The 19,546-nt window shown below is 34.9% G+C and overlaps 1 protein-coding gene across 1 annotated transcript in view; it reads left to right on the plus strand.

The window, feature by feature from the left end:
* LOC136041680 (synaptonemal complex protein 1-like) overlaps positions 1-19,546 on the plus strand; it is a 51,005-nt gene that overhangs the window by 11,549 nt on the left and 19,910 nt on the right. The window contains exons 3-4 of the mRNA XM_065726403.1: positions 9,210-9,442; positions 12,596-12,798. Coding sequence (XP_065582475.1) covers positions 9,210-9,442; positions 12,596-12,798 — 436 coding nt within the window. The remainder of the gene's footprint in view (positions 1-9,209; positions 9,443-12,595; positions 12,799-19,546) is intronic.

A 19,546-nucleotide genomic window follows, 5' to 3' on the forward strand; every position in this document is an offset into this window, starting at 1 on the left:
GTCCAGTTGTGCTGTGTCTGCACAACTAATAAGGTTTGAGTCATCAGCATCGAGGCCTATCTGTTAGGAACTGCTTCTCCCACTCTATCACTTCCTCATTCACCCCAATAGCTTGGACCTTGATTTGAAGTCTTTTGTGGCTGACTTTGTCAAATGTCTTTTCCAAATCCAGTAGTATAATGTCAACAGGGAACCCCTGGTCCAGAAGATTGATGACATAATTATAAGTATCTATCAGGTTTGTTTCAACTGACCAACAAGACTTAAAGCTATTTTGACATGATGAGGATGGTTTATTGGTTTTTAAGTGATTCAAGATTGCAGTATTAACATTTCCATCTAGAAGCTTCCCAACTGTAAAGGTGATGCATATTGGCCAGAAATTACTTGCATCCTCTTTGCTACCACCATTGTGTACAGGGGTTATAAGTGCTGTACCCCATTCTTTTTGGGGTATACTTTTCATCAAGAAATTTCTGAAAAAGTAGAGCTAGCAAGCGCAATAGTTCAACAAGCAATTTTTTAGAAGCCTTGGGTGTACACCATCAGGTCCCATTCCATGGAAATTATTTTTCAGAAATCCAAACATGCTGAAAATTTTCCCCAGACAATTCCCCTGGAACATCTCCACATGGAAAATTGAGTAGGCATAGAGGAAGTGGGACAAACAAAAGGAATTCTTGTATAGAAATTCTCTCAAATCCTCCCTATCTAAATTTTTTCCTGGAAAGCTCACCACCAAAAACTTCTATCCAGTATGCCAATGGAAATCCACCCCTAGCCCAAAATGCCCTCTCTCCCCCCAAAAATGTCTATATACTTCCTAATAGAAAATGCTGTGCATAAACTATGTGCAAATTTTATAACTTAAAGACCTATCCCCAGGGACTGGGGGGTCATTGGGGTTTTTCAACTATGTCAAACAAAATGGCTGTCTCAAAATTTTGATTGGGTGATTGGGGAAGAAAGGGATGTGGGAGGGGGGCTAGTTGCCCTCCAATTTTATCTTTTTAGTCACTTAAAAAGGGCACTAGAACTTTTAATTTCCATTGAAATTAACCCTCTCCCAATCTTCTAGGACCATTGGTTTGATAAAATCACCCCAGAAAAAACATGCATCCATGATATTTCTTCTGATAAAAAATACAAATTTCCATATTTGTTTTAGATAGGAGCTTAGATAAACCTTTACAATAGGGCTCTTCAATATACTGAATCAGATGATGTGATTTTCATTAAGATTCTTTCTATGGGATGTTTCCCCCCTTTTTAGAAAATCAGGCAAATTTTTCTCAGGCTTATAGCTTTTTATGGGTAAAACTAAGCCTAATGCATCTTATATATTTGGATTCAACATAAATAGTCTCAGTTGCTATTAAGCTGTCTTGCTCCTTGTTTACAGTTTGTTACCATGAACTGTTTGAAAGCTAATTTTATATTTAGCAAAGACACGGTAATATGCTATCTTTTGTGACCCCTTGAAGGCTCAAATGGGATTTGCCTCAGAAGCAATTATTGAACTTGGAAAAAACATAAAAAACACCAAGTAATGTATTCACTTTCTTCATAGCTAGTTTGTATGAATATGTATTACCAATTAAATGATCATCAACTCTAAAATGTTCCCAAGTATTGTTTACTAATGAATGCTGTCCCATATTTATCAGACAGATAGGGAAATAGCTATTCTAAGTAACTAAGTAAGAAATCAGATTAACAATGCTTCTAGACTACTAACATCCTTCCATAAGCCCTGCAATATGCTGCTCTAGCAAGGTTTGATCTCTGTGTGACATATTACCAAGCTCAGGTCAAACCCACTGCACCAGTACAGGACATTGAGCTATTCTAAGCTTGTTTTTTTTTCTAATTTCTAGAATCAATGCCTTAAAGCTTCGCTCTAATTGGTCAATCATGATTAGTAAAAGTTGGACATAGCTCAACTTCCGTAATTGAACATATAGTATATAGTATATAGTATAGTATATAGATATAGAACAGATATATAGTATATAGTATATAGATATACTAGAATAGTATAGTATAGAATAGTATATAGATATAGTATATAGATAAGAACATATAGTATATAGATATAGTATTGGTATCCTAGTTGTGCATAATTTCGATTTTGTATGTGTTTGACTTTAATTGGTTTAGGGTGTTTGCAATATGTTAGTTTTTGCAATCCACTCAGAAAGAGCAACAACTTCAACATTTCCTACTAGAATTATTAGCCCTCTGTATCTATTTGAATCATGATATAAACTGACTTACAATTCATTTATTTTAATGATGTTTATGTATTTGGATTTTTTATTAGCTATGTAGCTATGAGTACTACATTTTCATTAGCAGTGTTTTTATTGGTACCTATGTGACAGAGCATATTTCAAGCAGTAAGCTGTACAGAAAATGTGGCTCTGATCTGCTTTCTAGGGCTATAATGAGAGAAAGGCTTAGATGGCTAGGACACTTTTTGCACATAAAGGATTACAGGTTGCCAAATACGATTCTTATTGGTCACCCATCTAGGGCCAAACAAGAAGCAGGTTATCTTCAAAGGGGGTAGGGAGAGGTTGGGATGGAGGCATAGCATGCACAGCCATGTTGGCCTCAGACCACTTGGTTCTTTAGGGAGTTGTTATTAGTAGTAGCAGCTGTAGCTTGTTATCTGTAGGACATGAATTGTCTGTGGCTTAATTTTCTGCTTCCTGGGGCTTTTGCAAATTCATCTCACTCCAGGCATGCTTATTGAAACATGGACATCACTCACCTGTTCAGTTTTCTCTTAATTTGAATCATTTATCAGACCATAGCACCTTGTCTGAAGGAGCTGTACGGTAAATAATTATACCTTGGATGTAACTGTGTTTTGAACCTAAGTGTGACTAAAGTTTGTTTTATGGCAACACTGGTAAAAAATGGTTTAACTATATTCAGTTCAATGACATAAGTTTTAGTGATACTAGTAAAAAATAAATTATTTACTAAGGATAGTAAAATTAAAAAGCGGTTCAATCTTCAAAAGTGTTTGAGGTGAAAATTGTACCACTAAATTATTGACTAAGGATAGTCAAATTAAACAGTTTTTCAATCTTTAAAATTTTTGTGGGGAAAACTGTATCATTAAATTATTGACTAAGGGTAGTTAAATTAAACAATTGTTCAATTTTTAAAATGTTTGTGTGGAAAATTTTTCAATCTTTAAAATGTCTGTGGGGAAAACTGTACCATAAAATTATTAACTAAGAGTAGTTAAATTAAACAGTTGTTCAATCTTTAAAACTGTACCATTAAATTAATGACTAAGGGTAGTTAAATTATACAGTGGTTCCATCTTTAAAAGTGTTTGAGGGGAAAACTGTATTATTAAATTTTTGACTAACGGTAGTTAAATTAAACAGTTGTTAAATCTCTAAAAGTGTTTGTGGGGAAAATTTTACCATTTTAGTATATCTTAAAGGCTATAAAACGGTGGGGTATATAAATCTGTTGCCTGTTCATCTTCTTTGGGTTGCTACACATTGCTTAATAGAAAGTACTGCATGCAAAGTGACTATTTGCTCCACTGTTTGTGCAAACACTATAAAGCAGTTTAAGTTGAAGGTCAGTAAAGAATAATATTAATGGTAATAGGTAGATTCGGTTCTACCGATTTGGTAGAACTCAAGGTCAGCAGATTTTGACTATCTTGGGAATTCACTAATTTAGGTGAGTGAATCAGTTTCTCAGGAATAGATCTACCATCCAAATTAGGACCAAAAAAGAGGTTTTGAACCTCATGTCAATGTGTAAGACTTTAAAGGTACAGAACTCTAAAAGGTAGAAAAAGGTGTAATATAGCAGTAGAAATCACAAGGGGTTGTTAGCTAACCCTATAATTGGAGGAGCTTTTTGCGCGATATGTTATTTCATTAAGTAAATTCAAGTCGGAAGAATACTTTTGCTTTTCAGAAAAAGTGAATATAATGAATATGTAAGTATTACAAGATGGATTAAATGCATAACTGAAATATATGGAAGACAAAGATCGGGATAAATTTATTAAAAAGGAGTAACTTTGATACCAGAGAGTTTGAGTTTGATAAGTTTGACAACCTGTAGTTTGCTATAAATCATTGCTTTTTGGATGGTACTTTTTTAAATATTAATTACACTCATGTTGGAAGCTAATGAAGAGTAAAGGTGAGAAATTACATTCAGTAATATTTACCAGTATGCAATAAAATGGCAAAATTTTAACCCCCAACATTTGGTAAATTCAATCACTACTAATAATATAAGCTAAAATAATGTAACGAAAATGAAATAACAAATATAAGCTAAAGTAATTTACAATATAATTTAAATTAACAGATGAAAATGATAACTTAAATAATTTTGAAGTTTTACTGATTTAGCATATACCTGAAACTTTTCAACAATAATGGAATTTTAGGGAAAATCTTTAAATTGTTTTTAAATTGATTTTCTTTTTAACTCTTGCCTATGTCTTGTTATAACTGAAGGGGAAAATGTTCAAAAAGAATAATTTCAGATTCACAGATGGAAGCCTTTATCAGCAGAAAAAAAACTTAGCTTAAAAAAAAACAAAAAACAATGCAACGCCATAAAAACATATAAACAGACAAGAAGAGCAAAGAAAAAACACATTTGAACAAAATCCAATATGGTAGAGAAGGAAAGAACAAATCACTAAGGTAAAAAAACGTCTGCTACAAGTTAACTATTATATGTCCTAAGTGTCTTATGGTATGGAAATTGGTTTAGCACACATCTTGCTTTGTTACCTTACTGTTTTGTGCTTTCGTTTTCTAATATATTGAATTTTTTTGAATAGTTAGTTTTTTCTTTTTGCTTTTCTTTTATTTTGTATAGCATTTTATTGTTTTTTTTTGTTTAGGCTAATTTTTTCTTTGTTGCAGTTCACTGCAGCACTAAGCCCCCTGAGGTTAACACAGCTGTGCACACTCCTCCACCCGAATCTATTCAAAGCCTCATTCTTTACATCGTCCCAAGAAGTTCCCATTTCATTAAAATGTTTCCTTATGACATCCTCCCAGCCCAGTCAGGGACGACTTTCTTTTTGTCTGGCCCTAGATTGTTGACTGGCAAGCACAATCTTTTGCAATTGGTCAATCCACAGATTGTGTCCTAGTCATCTCATCCTTTCTCTTATTATAGGCCTAGAATGTGGGATTGAACACATTTTTTGTACAGCCAACTGTTTGAATTGCGGTCAATCAGGCAGGTGCCCAAAACAATCTGTTGGCACTTTCTCTCGAAAACATCTAGTAAATTCCCCTCTTTTTTGGAGCATCCATGCCTCTGAACCCTACTTAACCCCTGTCATTACTGTAGCTTCCAATATTCTAATCTTGGTTTGCAGACCAATCTTCCTTAAAAACTCTTTTCACCTGTGGAGAAACACCCTGTGCCTTGGCTATTCTACCTTTGACATCTTTGTTGCACCCACCATCTTTACTAGTAATACTACCTAAGTAAGTGAAGCTATCCACTTTATCGATGTTCTCGTTACCCACCACTACCTCTTCATCTTCACTTATTCCCAATATTACCTAATAAGTCTTCTTAACATTAATTCTTAAATCTATTCTTCCACCCAGCAGCAGACCCAGGATCAGCCAAGGGGGGGGGGGCTAGTAGTAATAATAGTAGTAGTAGAAAGGTTTAATAGCAAAAACTTGAAGCTATCGCTGATTTGTATTTCTTTACAACATATTCAAAATCTAGGCGTTGAGGTGTCTGAAAGCACCGTGGGTCTGGGAAGTATGGAATCCCCCCCCCCCCAGTAAGGTAGAGGTTAGGGGGTCTCCTCCGGGGAAATTTTCAAAATTTAAGTGTAAAAAGACACATTTTAGCCTGTTTTTAACTCTTTATTAACCACAGCTTAGATGCAAAAAATATATAGGTTGACTCAAGAATATTGACTAAAAAATAAATGAATTTTAAAGCCATTAGAATGTTTTTGCATTAACATTTCATATATGACCCTTTAACCATAAGAATTTGAATGTTGAAAGCTATTACCTTTTGATTTCAAGAATAGAAATACTTTTAGTACTGATATTGCTTTTTTTTAATAATTAAGTTTTTTAAATAAACCTGTATGTACATTTTTAGTTTTTCTACCTTATAATAAGTTTCTATAATGCATTACTTATTATTCTTTTTATAAAAGGTCTAAAGCAGAAGTATTGTATAAGTTTTAGCTGGTTTACTCTTATCATGAATTTAAAGGGTAACATTTCAAAGAAAGAAATAAGTTAACTATTTTCCAAGGACAGTTATAATATAAAAAAGTCTTCAAAAGAAACTTTAATGTCACAACTTTTCTTTATTAGTACAATGCTATGAATAAGTTATTTGATGGTTCAACTTGACAAACACCTTCGTCTAACTAACTAAATGATAACTAAATTAACTTTTGACTAACTAAAATGATGTAAGACTTTATCTACATAGATTTCCCGTTCCCTATGAATATGAGTCAGTGAAATCCCGTTTACTAACTGAGTGAGCACTAAACACCGAATGAAGCACAAGTACACTAGCGTTGCTGCTAGAGGAGTGGAAGGTGGAGGTGATTGACCTAAAATCTTGGAAAACACTTAGAGTGGAAGGATCGGGATGAAACTTGGTGGGAAAAACAAGCACAAGTCCTAGATACATGATTGATATATCCGGAACGGATCCGCTCTCTTTGGGGTAGTTGAGGGGGGGGTTAATTTTGAAAAATTAGAAAAAATGAGGCATTTTTAACTTACGAACGGGTGATCGGATCTCAATGAAATTTGATATTTAGAAGGATATCGTGTCTCAAAGCTCTTATTTTAAATCCCGACCGGATCTGGTGACATTGGGGGGAGTTGGGAGGGGGGGGCTAAAGTCATGGAAAACGCTTAGATTGGAGGGATCGGGATGAAACTTGGTGGAAAAAATAAGCCGAAGTCTTAGATACATGATTGACATAACTGGAACAGATCTGCTATATTGGGGGGGGGGGGGGGTTAATTCTGAAAATTAGAAAAAATGACGTATTTTTAACTTACGTATTATAATGTAAATTATAATTGACGTATTATAACTAACGAAGGAGTGATCGGATCTTCATGAAACTTCATATTTAGAAGGACCTCGTAACTCAGATCTCTTATTTTAAATCTCGACCGGATCCAGCGTCATTGGGGGGCAGTTGGGGGGAGACCGGAAATCTTATAAAATACTTAAAGCGGAGAGATCAGGATGAAACTGGGTGGGAAGAATAAAAACATGTCTAAGATACGTGACTGACATAACTGGACCGGATCTGCTCTCTTTGGTGGAGTTGGGGGGGGGGTAATTTGGAAAAATGAGGTATTTGTAACTTACGAAAGGATGGCCAGATCTTAATGAAATGTAATATTTAGAAGGATCTTGTGCTTTAAAGCTCTAACTTTAAATTCCGACCAGATCCTGTGACATTGGGGGGAGTTGGAGGGGGAAACCGGAATTATTGGAAAACGTGAAAATTGGGGTATTTTTATCTTACGAATAGGTAATCGGATCTTAATGAAATTTGATATTTACAAGGAATTCATGTCTCAGAGCTCTTATTTCAGATCCCGACCTTATCTTTTGACATTGGGGGGAGTTGGAGGGGGAAATCTTGGAAAAAATTTGGAGTGGAGGAATCGGGATGAAGCTTGGTGGATAGAATAAGCAAATCACGTATCCTTGATACGTGACTGACGTAACCGTACTGGTATCGCTCTCTTTGTGGGAGTTAGCGGAGGGGTTCAGTGATTTGGCGAGTTTGGTGCTTCTGGAGGTGCTAGGACGATAAAAATTGGTAGGCGTGTCAGGGAGCTGCACAAATTGACTTGATAAAGTCGTTTTCCCAGATTCGACCATCTGGGGGGCTAAAGGGAGAGGAAAAATTTGAAAAATGAGGTATTTATAATTTACGAGTGGGTTATTGGATCTTAATGAATTTTGATATTTAGAAGGACATCATGACTCAGAGCTCTTATTTTAAATCCTGACCGGCATTAAGCCTCTGATTTTCCTTTTAAATCAATCTATTGATTCTTAGAATTTTGTTAGAGCTCATACCATATGAGCTCTTGGCTCTTAGCTCTTCTTGCCTCGTCACAAGTGCCATATGAGCTCTTAGCTCTTGTCATATTGAAAGGTTAGGTTAACTGTTTTATTAAAGGAATTTAGATAAGATTTTATTTCAAAAATGAATTATCACAAGTCCAGATGGGGCCGAATTCAATTTCCAGGTAAAAAAGAAAGAGTACACACAAAAAATGAAAGATGTACACGCAAAAGTTGAAAAATAGGAAAAAAGAACTCGTCATTTAATTCAAAATTTTGTCTGAAACTTGTTCATTTTGATCCCTAAAATGTAATCGTGTTGCGAAATGAAATTTTCGTGAAATGAAATTGAAATGTGAAATTGTAATGGTATTACCAGTGCCACCATAGAACAAGTTTTAGAGACAGTCTAAAGCAATTTTACTTGTGCTTAGGATGTGATTTTGTCGATAAAGTGATGACTTACTGTAATGACTTTCTGCTAACCCAAAAAGTTGTCCATCATGATTAATGAAAGTTTTTTAAATGGGTATAAAGCTCAAATTAGGGCACGATAAGGTGTTTTGAACTATCTTCACAGCTTCCCTACTTGTTAGGCTGTAAAGATTCTGTGAAGACACATTTGTAAGGGTCTAAACTTATGAACCTTTTTTCATAGTTTTGCTCAAGAGTGTACTTTTCTTGGATTTTAGGCCTGGTCAAAGCAGTTTCCAGGATATGAGATGGGTAGATTTTTCAAAGATTGCATTGGTTTTCGCTGAATTTTTAAACCTTATAAATGGAAGTAATAAAGCTATGAGGGTGAATTCACACTCCAAGACATTATTATGCCTGTAGATCAGTCCCTGAATCATTTTTTCCTCTAACCCAAAATCTTTTCAAGCCCTGAATGGGGGAATTGATAGAGGTAAATTCTTCTAGATTCCAATTTAGGCCTCTACTCTTGGAGCACTCCCAGATACACTCCTAGAAGTTTCATCCTCCTACATCAAAAATTTTCCTGATTGGTAGTTTCAGAAAAAAACAGCAAAATTCAGGATGCAAGATTAATCAACGAACTCTCTGAATCTTACTGCATAATTTCATTGCATAATTCTTTTCAGGAAGGGTCCAAATATTCAGAATTTCAGTCAAAGATACTATCAGAAAGCCAACGAATTTCAGAATGGAAGATCAAGAAAGAGTTTGAGCTTAAACAGAAAGACCATGAGCTCTCTGTGTCTGAGAGGGAAATTAATCACTTGCAACAGAAGATAAAGGAGTACCAAGAGCACGCTGCCAAGCTTCAGAGTAGATTAGCAGAAGAAAAGGAAAACCATGAGGAGCTTGTTGCAAAGTAGGAATTAATAAAATTTATTTGCTGTTCTTAACTTTAATAATTGTAATTTTCCAGCAAAAGTTTGATTAAATCTCTGTTTGTTTTGTGTTTCATTTATTCATGGAAAGTAATTTCTTTTTTTAAACTATTATATGACTTTATTTTCAGCTCGTCTTACGTTTTAAAATTGCTCTTCAATTTTTTTTTTGAAAAACTTTTTTTCTTAGAAGCTGATTTTTTTTTTAATTGATATATTAGAGGGTCAAGAAATTCAGTATTGACAGCGGGTGGTTGGCAGTTTACAAATATTGAAACATTATAAGCTGGCAAAATCTTGTTTTGGAGGGGAAGCTTATTTTAAATTTAAATTACTGAGCAAAGTTTTATGTTAATGAATATAACCAAGGGGAAATTGCCTCCTAAGTCAAAGCAGGCAAAAGTTGTTCGATTGAAAGAGTGTCATCTCTGAAAGGTGGTAAGCTCATCTTCTTTGTAAGGGGGATGATGGATATTTTGACTATTTTCTCCGGAAGTGCTCGGTACTTACTGATTTCAGGGGAAAATATTTGCATGGGATTGTTTTGCCATGCAATTTTTCCCCATATGATTTTTTCAAGCGTTTTTTTTTTTCTTCAAGTTAATATAGAGCGAAGCTGATTCAGGTCTATACTAGTTTCAAATAGGTTGTATTTCCGAAGTCCAGAGTTGCAATCATAACTAACATCTAAAAATAAATATAACATATTAGGAAAACTGGGAATTCCTCTGAATAATTGTGACTATCTCTTATGCTCTACAAAACAAGTAGCTAAATGTTTTGTCTTTGTCATTTAAATAGGCTATATTGGGTCGATTAATTAATAACCTTAAATGTTGAAAATAAACAAGTAGCGTTTTGAACTAGTCCGTCCTGTCAGAATAATCAGCTCGCGAGACTTATAAGCTAAGGGTCGCTGGTTCGGGTCTCAATGGTGGCCATTGTTGGGTTTGGGGTAAGGGTTATGCCTTTCACTGCATGGCAAGCCAAACGTCTGCCCAACTTCAAATGGATACCTAGAGGATTCTAGGGGAAACATTGGAAAGGTAAAAGGTTTTTGCCCAAACCACGTAGCCTATAGCACGGGGGATAGGGTATCAGGAGATTGTCACCCGAGCTACGTGGGCTTCATTGATCTGTACGAGATTTTTTTTTAATCCTAGATTTTGCTAACCCTAAGGTATTGCATTCATGGTAAGCCTGGTAGTACAATTTGCTGTTTGCTTCCTTAATAAGTAATTGTTAAATAACTAGCCAGAATGTCACGTCGCATTGGGACGCATCAAGAGTAAATTAGGTGGTATTAATTTAGTGCATAATTATCTTAATTTGTACCCTTGAGCAAATTGTGGTCCATAAGAGCCAATTTTGAGAATCGTTGCCTTAAGACCTACGGACATAATAACAATGTAAGCGGAAATAAGTGTTATCCTTAAGAATAAAATCTAGCAAGTCTGATCCTTCTTCAATCGATTGAAGAGAGGTCCCAATTATATTTGAAGAGATTTCCATCCCGCTCATAACAATTCTTTTCTTAAATGCCTTAGATAATGGTGCATTAGTGGTGTCGTCACTTGAACATTTCCAGAGCTACGTTTGAGTTAGCTGTCTAAAGTTGACGTCTTGTCGACATTTTGCTCTTTAGTGTTTGACTTGTTCCTTTCTGTGTCCACTTGGAATAGCGAATCGAACGTATTTCTTGGCAGTAATTTCAAATATAATACTATAATACTCTTAATACTAAATTAACCAACTGTCAGCTTATATTTAGTTAATCAATTGATCCCAATGCTTATTACCATTCTTAAACACACAAAAACCAGGATGGTTGGCCCCCAATCCCCCATTGCACTTCCTGGCTGAAGGGCCAAGAATCGGAGATCAGCACCGCTGGTAGGGACTGTAAAGTCCAATGCTGTGTTCTTCATCTCTTTTTATCTTTTTCTTTAAACACACAAAAAAAATCTGATATTTCTGATAAAAAAAATTCTGATAAAAAAAAAAAGAAAAAATTCATGATTTCCCTATGTTTTGAATTTGCCTCCTTAATTTATAATTTCTACTTTGACAAGGAGAATAAAAAAACCCTTTTTTTGTGTCTATTTTTTTTAAGTCTATTCTTAAATGCCTCAGATAATGGTGCATTAGCGGTGTTGTCACTTGAACATTTTCAGATCCACGTTTGAGGTAGCTGTCTAAAGTTGACGTTTTACTCTTTAGTGTTTGATTCGTTCCTTTCTGTCTCCACTTGGAATAGCAAATCGAACGCATTTCTTGGCAGTAATTTCAAATATAATACTATAATACCCTTAATTAACCAACTGTCAGCTTATATTTAATTAGTCAATTGATCCCATTACTCCTTACCATTCTTAAACACAAAAAAAAACAAATGTCATGATTTCCCTATGTTTTGAATTTGCCTCCTGAATTTATAATTTCTATGTCAACAAGGAGAATGAAAAACCTTTTTTTGTGTTGTCAAAAATCGGCAAAATGTCTATGTGATGGCAAAATTTTAGAAATCGAACGCCCGTCATGTCGATTAAGAATCAAATAAACGGCATAATTGCTTTTCGTGTTGACATCGATGCTAATTCAAACGCGTTTCAGTTATTAAGTACTTGTTCAATGTAGTAATCCTATTTGACTTTATTGAACAATTGTGTTACATTTATTTCCGTTTTTTAAGAGAAATCCTCTGTCATTTTTTTCTGTAGGCCATTTCTTCCTTCTTCTTCTGAAAGAACAAACCAAAATGCTTCATGCAAAATAAATTCGACTATTTTTTTTTTAGCTTTAACTCATACTGGATCTTTTGGGTATTTTTAAACACCGTCGTATCCAAGATTTTTGCTAGGGTTTACAAAAACAAGTTTTTCAACACTTAGCAGAAATTTTTTTACATGCGTTTGGTTACATTTTTTACGAGTCGGAGGGGGGTCAGACCAGGTAATACCCCACCTCCACCTTCTTGGTTACACTCTTTCTCTTAAAGTACCACCGCTGGTGCCCATTGATCCAACGTTAGGGTTTTCACACACATCGTGGTGGATTTTCTTTCAGACAAAAAGCAGAGATGTAGTAATTATGCAAAAGGTGAAAAAAAAATAATTTAACCTTTATAATTGCAGGATTTATCATTGTAAATGTTTATCAACTGTTTTTGAAAACGAGCTGGAAGATGCCAAAGCAGTGAATCGTAGAAGCAGAGAAGAACAGAAATTGTACAAGAAAAGAGTGGATATTATTGAGAAGAAATTGAAGGAACATGATATGAAGAAAGAGAAGATAATGAAAGACATTGACCGACAAAAAGCCATTCATATAGAAAAAGGTAAGAGTTCTTTAATTCATTAGTTTCTTTTCAACCTGTAAGCGTAAAGGTTTGCTATCAAAGAAATAGAGCATGTTAACACGACAAGTAAAAAAGCAAAAATGAGTATAATAGCACCAAAATTTTGAGACAAACCAAACATTGGACAAAAAGCCATTCATATAAAAAAAGATAAGAGTTCTTTAATTAATTATTTTCTTTTCTACCTACCAGGGTACAGATATGGAAGGCGTCAAAAGTAAAAAAGAAAAAACGGGTATAATGACACCAACATTTTGAGACAAACCAAACAATGGATTTTTTTTCGTAAAATTTTGAGCTGATCACATTTGTTTACCTGGTTTTAAATATTTTTGGCAGTTACAGTAGATGAAGGCACGCCATCTACTGTAAGTTGACAATCAACTTTCTTCAGCAACAGCAACGAATGGTTTTCGGAGCTTTGGAATAACGCACTCTTTAAAAACCCTCTTCAATCAATTTTACAAGGAGGGAAATTCTGTCAACGAAGATCGAACTGTCTGGAGGGAATTTGACGAGGAAAATTTAATTTATGTTAAACGAAATTTCATTGAAAGAGTTTTCCGTGAGGGGGATTTACCCCTCCAAATGTGAAGGGTTGCTCCTTCCTTAATAACTTGCTCTTTATGCTAAGGTTTGACTGTTAGTCCCAATTTTTTTTAAGATCGTTTACTGAAACACAGGGGCTGTTTAATTTTGATAGGAACTTTTTTGACAAACCAAACAATGGATTTTGAGACATTTTGAGACAAACCAAACAATGGATTTTTTTAAAATTTTGAGCTGATCATATTTGTTTACCTGGTTTTAAGTATTTTTGGCAGTTACAGTAGATGAAGGCACGCCATCCCTGGGACTGCTACTTTGCAGTAAAGAAACTATGTTTACTGTGCGTTTAATTACTCTAGGCTCAACAGATTTGCAATGGGTCGTGTTGTGTTGGTTCGTTGGAAGAGAAATTGATGAATAAGCCGACGTCAATGTTATATTTGAATTCAGTAAGACAGCTACTAGGTGTGGAGGGTATTTAAAGTCTTGCATCTGGGGAAGGAGTAACTTTTACTAATAAAACCGTTATAAATAACGGTTTTAATAACGTTATAATAAAATAACGTCATAATAATACCGTTATGATTAATCGAATATAAGATAACAGTGAGTTTTTCTCACTAGATAGTTTTTTTTTCAAACCTATTTTTTTCCAAAGTTTTTTTTTCAAAGTTAAAAAACGTTTTTTAAAAGTTTTTTTTAAAGTTTTTAAAAAGTTTTTCATAGTTTTTTTTTCAAATTTTGCACTCAGTGGTTCTTTACTAGGTAGCAGCTATTATTTCTAAATAATAGGATTTAGAATAGGATTTAGATTAGTCAGTAGGATTCATTAGAAGGTGACGCATTTATTAATAATTTGATAAATATACTTTGTTTTGCCTATCGTCGTCGTTTGAAATTAGAAATGGTGTTAAACAGGGTAGTAGTATTTTACCATGGTTGTTTGAGCCACGTATTAATGATATGGTTGATCATTTTAGAAAAGAATGGGCCCCAACGGTATCACTAGGAACCCTTAGTATATCTCTGTTGATATTTGCATGATGATGCAGTGGGGGTCGGTAAGTCTCCAGATTCTGTTAAATATACTAGAAGCATATTTTACTAAAAAAAATTGATCTTGAAAGAAAACGGATATAAGTTTTTAGAGGGAACAATAATCTAAATGATGAACGAAAAACTAAATTTCTCTATAAAGATGAGAGTTTGAAATTGAGCGAAAGATTTAGGAATTTGGGAGTAATCTTAACTGCTAAATGTGGTTGGAAAGAGTATGTAGAAGAGATGATTAAGAGAGGAAAAGCAGTTTCACCAACAATCCTACGTAACTCAATTCTTTCAAGTATAGAAAACTTAAAGATAGACAAATATGTTTTTAATACTAAAGTGCGTCCTACATCACATTACGTACATTAAGGAGATTACACTATATTACGGAGCCGAGCTCTTGGGATATGAACCGGCTGAACAGTTGGAATCAATACAACTATACTACTTTCGATTCAATGTTTTAATTTAATAAAGGGGTTTATTCAAAAAACAAACAACAAAGAAACACAAAGAAAACACCAAAAAAAGTAATATTATAGAATAATTAACTGTCCTTAAGCTTTCGGTTGGTTGGAGTAACCCCTCAAACATAAGAATAAAATTTGAAAAAGAGAAGAAAAGGAAGAAAGAAAGACAAAAAAACAAATCTGCACTTGCCCTGGTCCTGGTCACAACATCACTTCCAAACAATTTGAGAGCGGATGAAATTCAATTTTTTATTCTTCAGAAATTATACAGGCGGAGACAAACTATTTTGAGATCTCTGCGAAAATGACTCACATTTGCCGACTTTTTCAAAAATTCAGGCATATTATTCCAATATTTGGCCCGATATAATGCATTAAAAATAAAGACCTAGTTTTAACAGCTTGAGGTGTCTTCACATTATTATCATTTCATGTAGGATAATAATGTTTTTAAAAGATTAACTTGAGTCCATTTAACGTCACATATTCAGGTTATAAAAGGAGACCTAGGATTATTTGCGCTTAGATTAAGTAGACTGGCGCAAATAAAACGGTACTGGGTAAAGGTTGCTAGTCTACCGGATGATAAGTTATCAAATACAGCTCATTTGGAGACCCTACGGTTGAAACAGAAAAGATCATGCCCTTGTCAAGTAAAAACTGTATTTAATGGAGCTGGACTATCTTATATTCGAAATGAGGGGCTAGGTCCTGAGAAGGACGGATCGCTTGAGGCTCGGTTTAGGAGTAGAATGGAAGACCTGGAAATCCAGATTAGGAATCAGGCATTAAGGAGTTCAGAGACGCTCAAGTTCTGTGCCCAGGTTAAAGAGGTTTTTGGTTTCGAATTTTATTTTAAATTAGATTTACCGCCCGAGACATAGGGACATGGTTTCATTTTCGAGCGAATTGTCTACCATTGAAAAAAGGAAAAAAAGTATAAAAAAAGAGTTTTGCCACAGACGCAATACTGGAGTTGAGAATGTGGCACACATTCTGGCTGGATGGCTGCATCTTTCTAATTTAAGAAGTAAAGTTTTTGAATGGGACTCTTGAGCTCTCCGGGACCCTGCAGGCGACTCTAACAAGGGCAGTCATCCAGGTTTGTAGATATGCCAGTGAAGTGATAAAGAAAGAAGTGACACTTTTTTTTTGGGGGGAGGGGAGGGGCAGATGATTATAATTTACATTATTTTACATTAATTTTTGTGATGTATGATTATAGAATACTGTGTTGTATGACCTTGCTAGGTTTATAAAGATAGTTTTTTTTTTTTGTATGCATGACATTGATGTTGAAAGGAAAGGAGGGTGATAAAATTTTGCTTTTTGTTGCTGTTTTTGTTGCTGTGAGAGGACTGTTGCTTTGGTCGCAATACCATACTCTGTCGAAAGCTCTAGCAATATCGAATGACATTGCCTGATGTCATATTCGTTTCCCAGAAGTCCGATCCACTCGTGGTGCTGGGCCATTAAGCAGTCAAGTGTTGAAAGCTTCCGATGGAATCCATATTGGCGGTAACCTAAAAGTTCATTTGACTTCAGGTACTGATAAAGTGAATGATTTGAACCTTTTTTGTAAACTTTCCCAAACCAGGAGAGGAGGCTAATTGGTCTATAAGAGCCCATGCCTGTTGAATTACCTTCTGGTTTATCTATAGAAATGACATGACAGATTTCCATAGGCTTGGAAGGGTTTCAGATGACAAAGACACCTGGAAAAAGAATTGCAGGTCTTTAAGACAATATTAGGTATGTTGTCATGATTGGTCAATATCTCTATTTTATAGTAATGAATCTCACTTGTAACATTTTATTTTGAGACCACGCTCAAATGGTAAATAGTCATAGCATCACCTCTGAATGTCTCCTTTAAATCTATTTTAAACGAAAGCGGTAAATAGTCATATAGTCAATAGTCAAACGGTAAATAGTCATAGCATCACCTCTAAATGTCTCCTTTAAATCTACCTTAAACGAAAGCTGTAAATGGTCAATAGTCAAACGGTAAATAGTCTTAGGATCACCTCTGAATGTCTCCTTTCGAAAAATTGATTTTAATGTTACCTTGAGACTCATTGTAGCTTGATTTAAGTTTACCTAAATTTACTATGGCTGTCTAGCGCCATGATTCCCAATGTTGGGTGCGTACCCAACCGGTTATACATGATCATATTTTGATGGGTCATGGGAAGGATGTGCAACCTTCAGCTGACTGCTTTAGAGCCTTAGTTTGGAAAAAAAAAACAACACATTTTTCATGTGAATAGTGTTACATTCAAATGCATTCAAAGAGCAAAAACGATACATGATAGCATTGCAATGACGTCGTATATTGTATAAAAGGTGTTGTATTCAGTCAATATTTTCAATTAGAGTAGAATATACCTAGAGGACTACCCCCCAAGAATATACTAAGTGTCTTAAACGAAAAATGTCTCAAAAGATATACAAAGTCTTAAACGAAAGCCTGGACAGTTGAAATTAAATATAAGCGTTTAAAAAAGAAGTTTAGACTGTGGTCTACATTAGAATCAATTTTTAAATGACTGTGTGCTTCGAGTTGGTTTTTTGTGGGTGTTAGATTAATGTTTAAAAGTGAGGTATAGATTAGAATTTAATTTAAAAATTCCTTCTACAGCATGGTTGCTGAATATATATATATATATATATATATATATATATATATATATATATATATATATCGTATTGAAAAAAATTGACCTTCACGTCAAACATAATCCATTGTACAAAATACGTAAAAAAAAGATGTGTCAAAACTTACTTAAAAAGTCGAAAAGAAAAAAAAACAACAAATAGTTAAAAACAAAATCAATGACTAGTTTTCCTGGCTATTATACAACTCAACAAAACTCGAAGCGAAACTCTTCTGATATCATTTATGTTTAGCGGGGATGGGAGTCAGTTTTAGGACTTCTTGGGATTTTATACGAGACGGTCTGTTGCGGGCGGGAAGATTGGGTTCAAGCTTACCAACGTAGTGAGCTTGAACTTACATAGTAGATAATGATATGGAACCTTCCCTTTGCCATTTATTGATTATAAGTGCTCGTTTTTGGACATTTTCAATCTTATAAATATGCTCTAAAGAAAGACGAAATTCACACTTTCAAGAAGGGGTGACTTAAAAGAAATAACTATCATAACTGGCGATTTATTAGCGTTAACTTTCATATTCAACAAAGAAGCATCTTGTGTGACATTGTCAAGTAAAATCAGAATTGAGCTTTTAATATTTCGTAGACAAAGTGCAGACAGGTCGTCCCCATACTTCCATCACTCTGTGTGATCAGTCATTAGGCTATTAACCATTATAAGGAGAAGAATAGGACCCATCAGGGTTCCCTGGAGCACCCCACAAAAGATAGGAAGGGAATTGGAATAGATATTTTTATGTTTATGCACTTGAGAACGATTTGTTAAAAAGGAGGCAACAATTTTAACGGAAATTCCTGGGATTTTATCGCTTTGAGTTTAGGGATTAGATGGTTTTCCGAGAGAAAGGAGGGGATTAGATGGTTTTCCGAGAGAAAGGAGGGGATTAGATGGTTTTCCGAGAGAGGGAGGGGATTAGATGGTTTTCCGAAAGAGGGGTGGGGGAAGCTTGCATAGTGCTATCTAGGTGTTTATTATGCTCACTGGCTGTCTGTCCAGGCGGTTCATCCAGAAGAAAATCAAGGTTCTTGCACGAGTGACCCCCTATTTCTTTCACTTTCTTAAACAATTGCTGAGGTTTGCTCTGTTTTAAGCAATTTTATTTTTTCTCACCATAACGAGAAGTAGCACGACTTATTTTTTTTTATTTGTTTACGGAGGGCATCATTGTTCTTTCCAAGGCAAAAAAGTTTTAGTTTAACGGGATTACTCCTTTTATTTTTTCATTCATGTAAGGTTCGTCTAAAGAACATACCCTCTTGGTAACCTCTGGGAAATATTTTTGATAATTTGTCATTATTTATATTTGAAACAAACTAACCTTTGAATTAAGATTTTCACACGACAAAACATCATCACGACTCTTAGACGTAATCCAAGATCCAAAATCAAACATACCCTGACTTGTTATTGGCCGGTACGAAAATTCAGAGACTGAATAATTTGTTTTAAAAACTAGCAATGTTTTCAATTGTAGCATGAAATGATAGCTATCTCTGAGGGGGGAGGGAGGGGAGTTGGAGTAATGTAAAAGGTTTCAAGGTGGGCTCAAATAACATCCAAACTGGTTCCTCCTTTTGTAGTAGAGAAGTCAAAAATTTGATTAAGCTTCTGATTTTTGCACAGATAATTAAGACTTAGTTCGTTTGCGTCTACTGCTATAAAAATACCGGCATTTGAATAATTTGTTGTTACAAAGTCATGACTTGCTTGCAGCCTATCATGAAAATTACGACGAGAACAAGCATTCTGTCTGGGTGGATGATAAAATGAGTGAATGATTATATTAGTATAAGGCCGAGGCAGGCATTTGGGCTTAGTAGATATCCAAATGATTTCATCACAATCGCCTAGTCTTGGCACATGTATAAGGGCAGTAGATTAGCAATACTTCGCAAAAATTATTACTCCTTCTCCTTTTTTCCCCAGTGGGTGGTTGACCGGTCGTAGCTTTATAAACTTGTGAAAACCAGTCATTTTGAGGC

The sequence above is a fragment of the Artemia franciscana genome, unplaced genomic scaffold (genome assembly GCF_032884065.1).
Source record: "Artemia franciscana unplaced genomic scaffold, ASM3288406v1 PGA_scaffold_32, whole genome shotgun sequence".
Lineage (NCBI taxonomy): Eukaryota > Metazoa > Arthropoda > Branchiopoda > Anostraca > Artemiidae > Artemia > Artemia franciscana.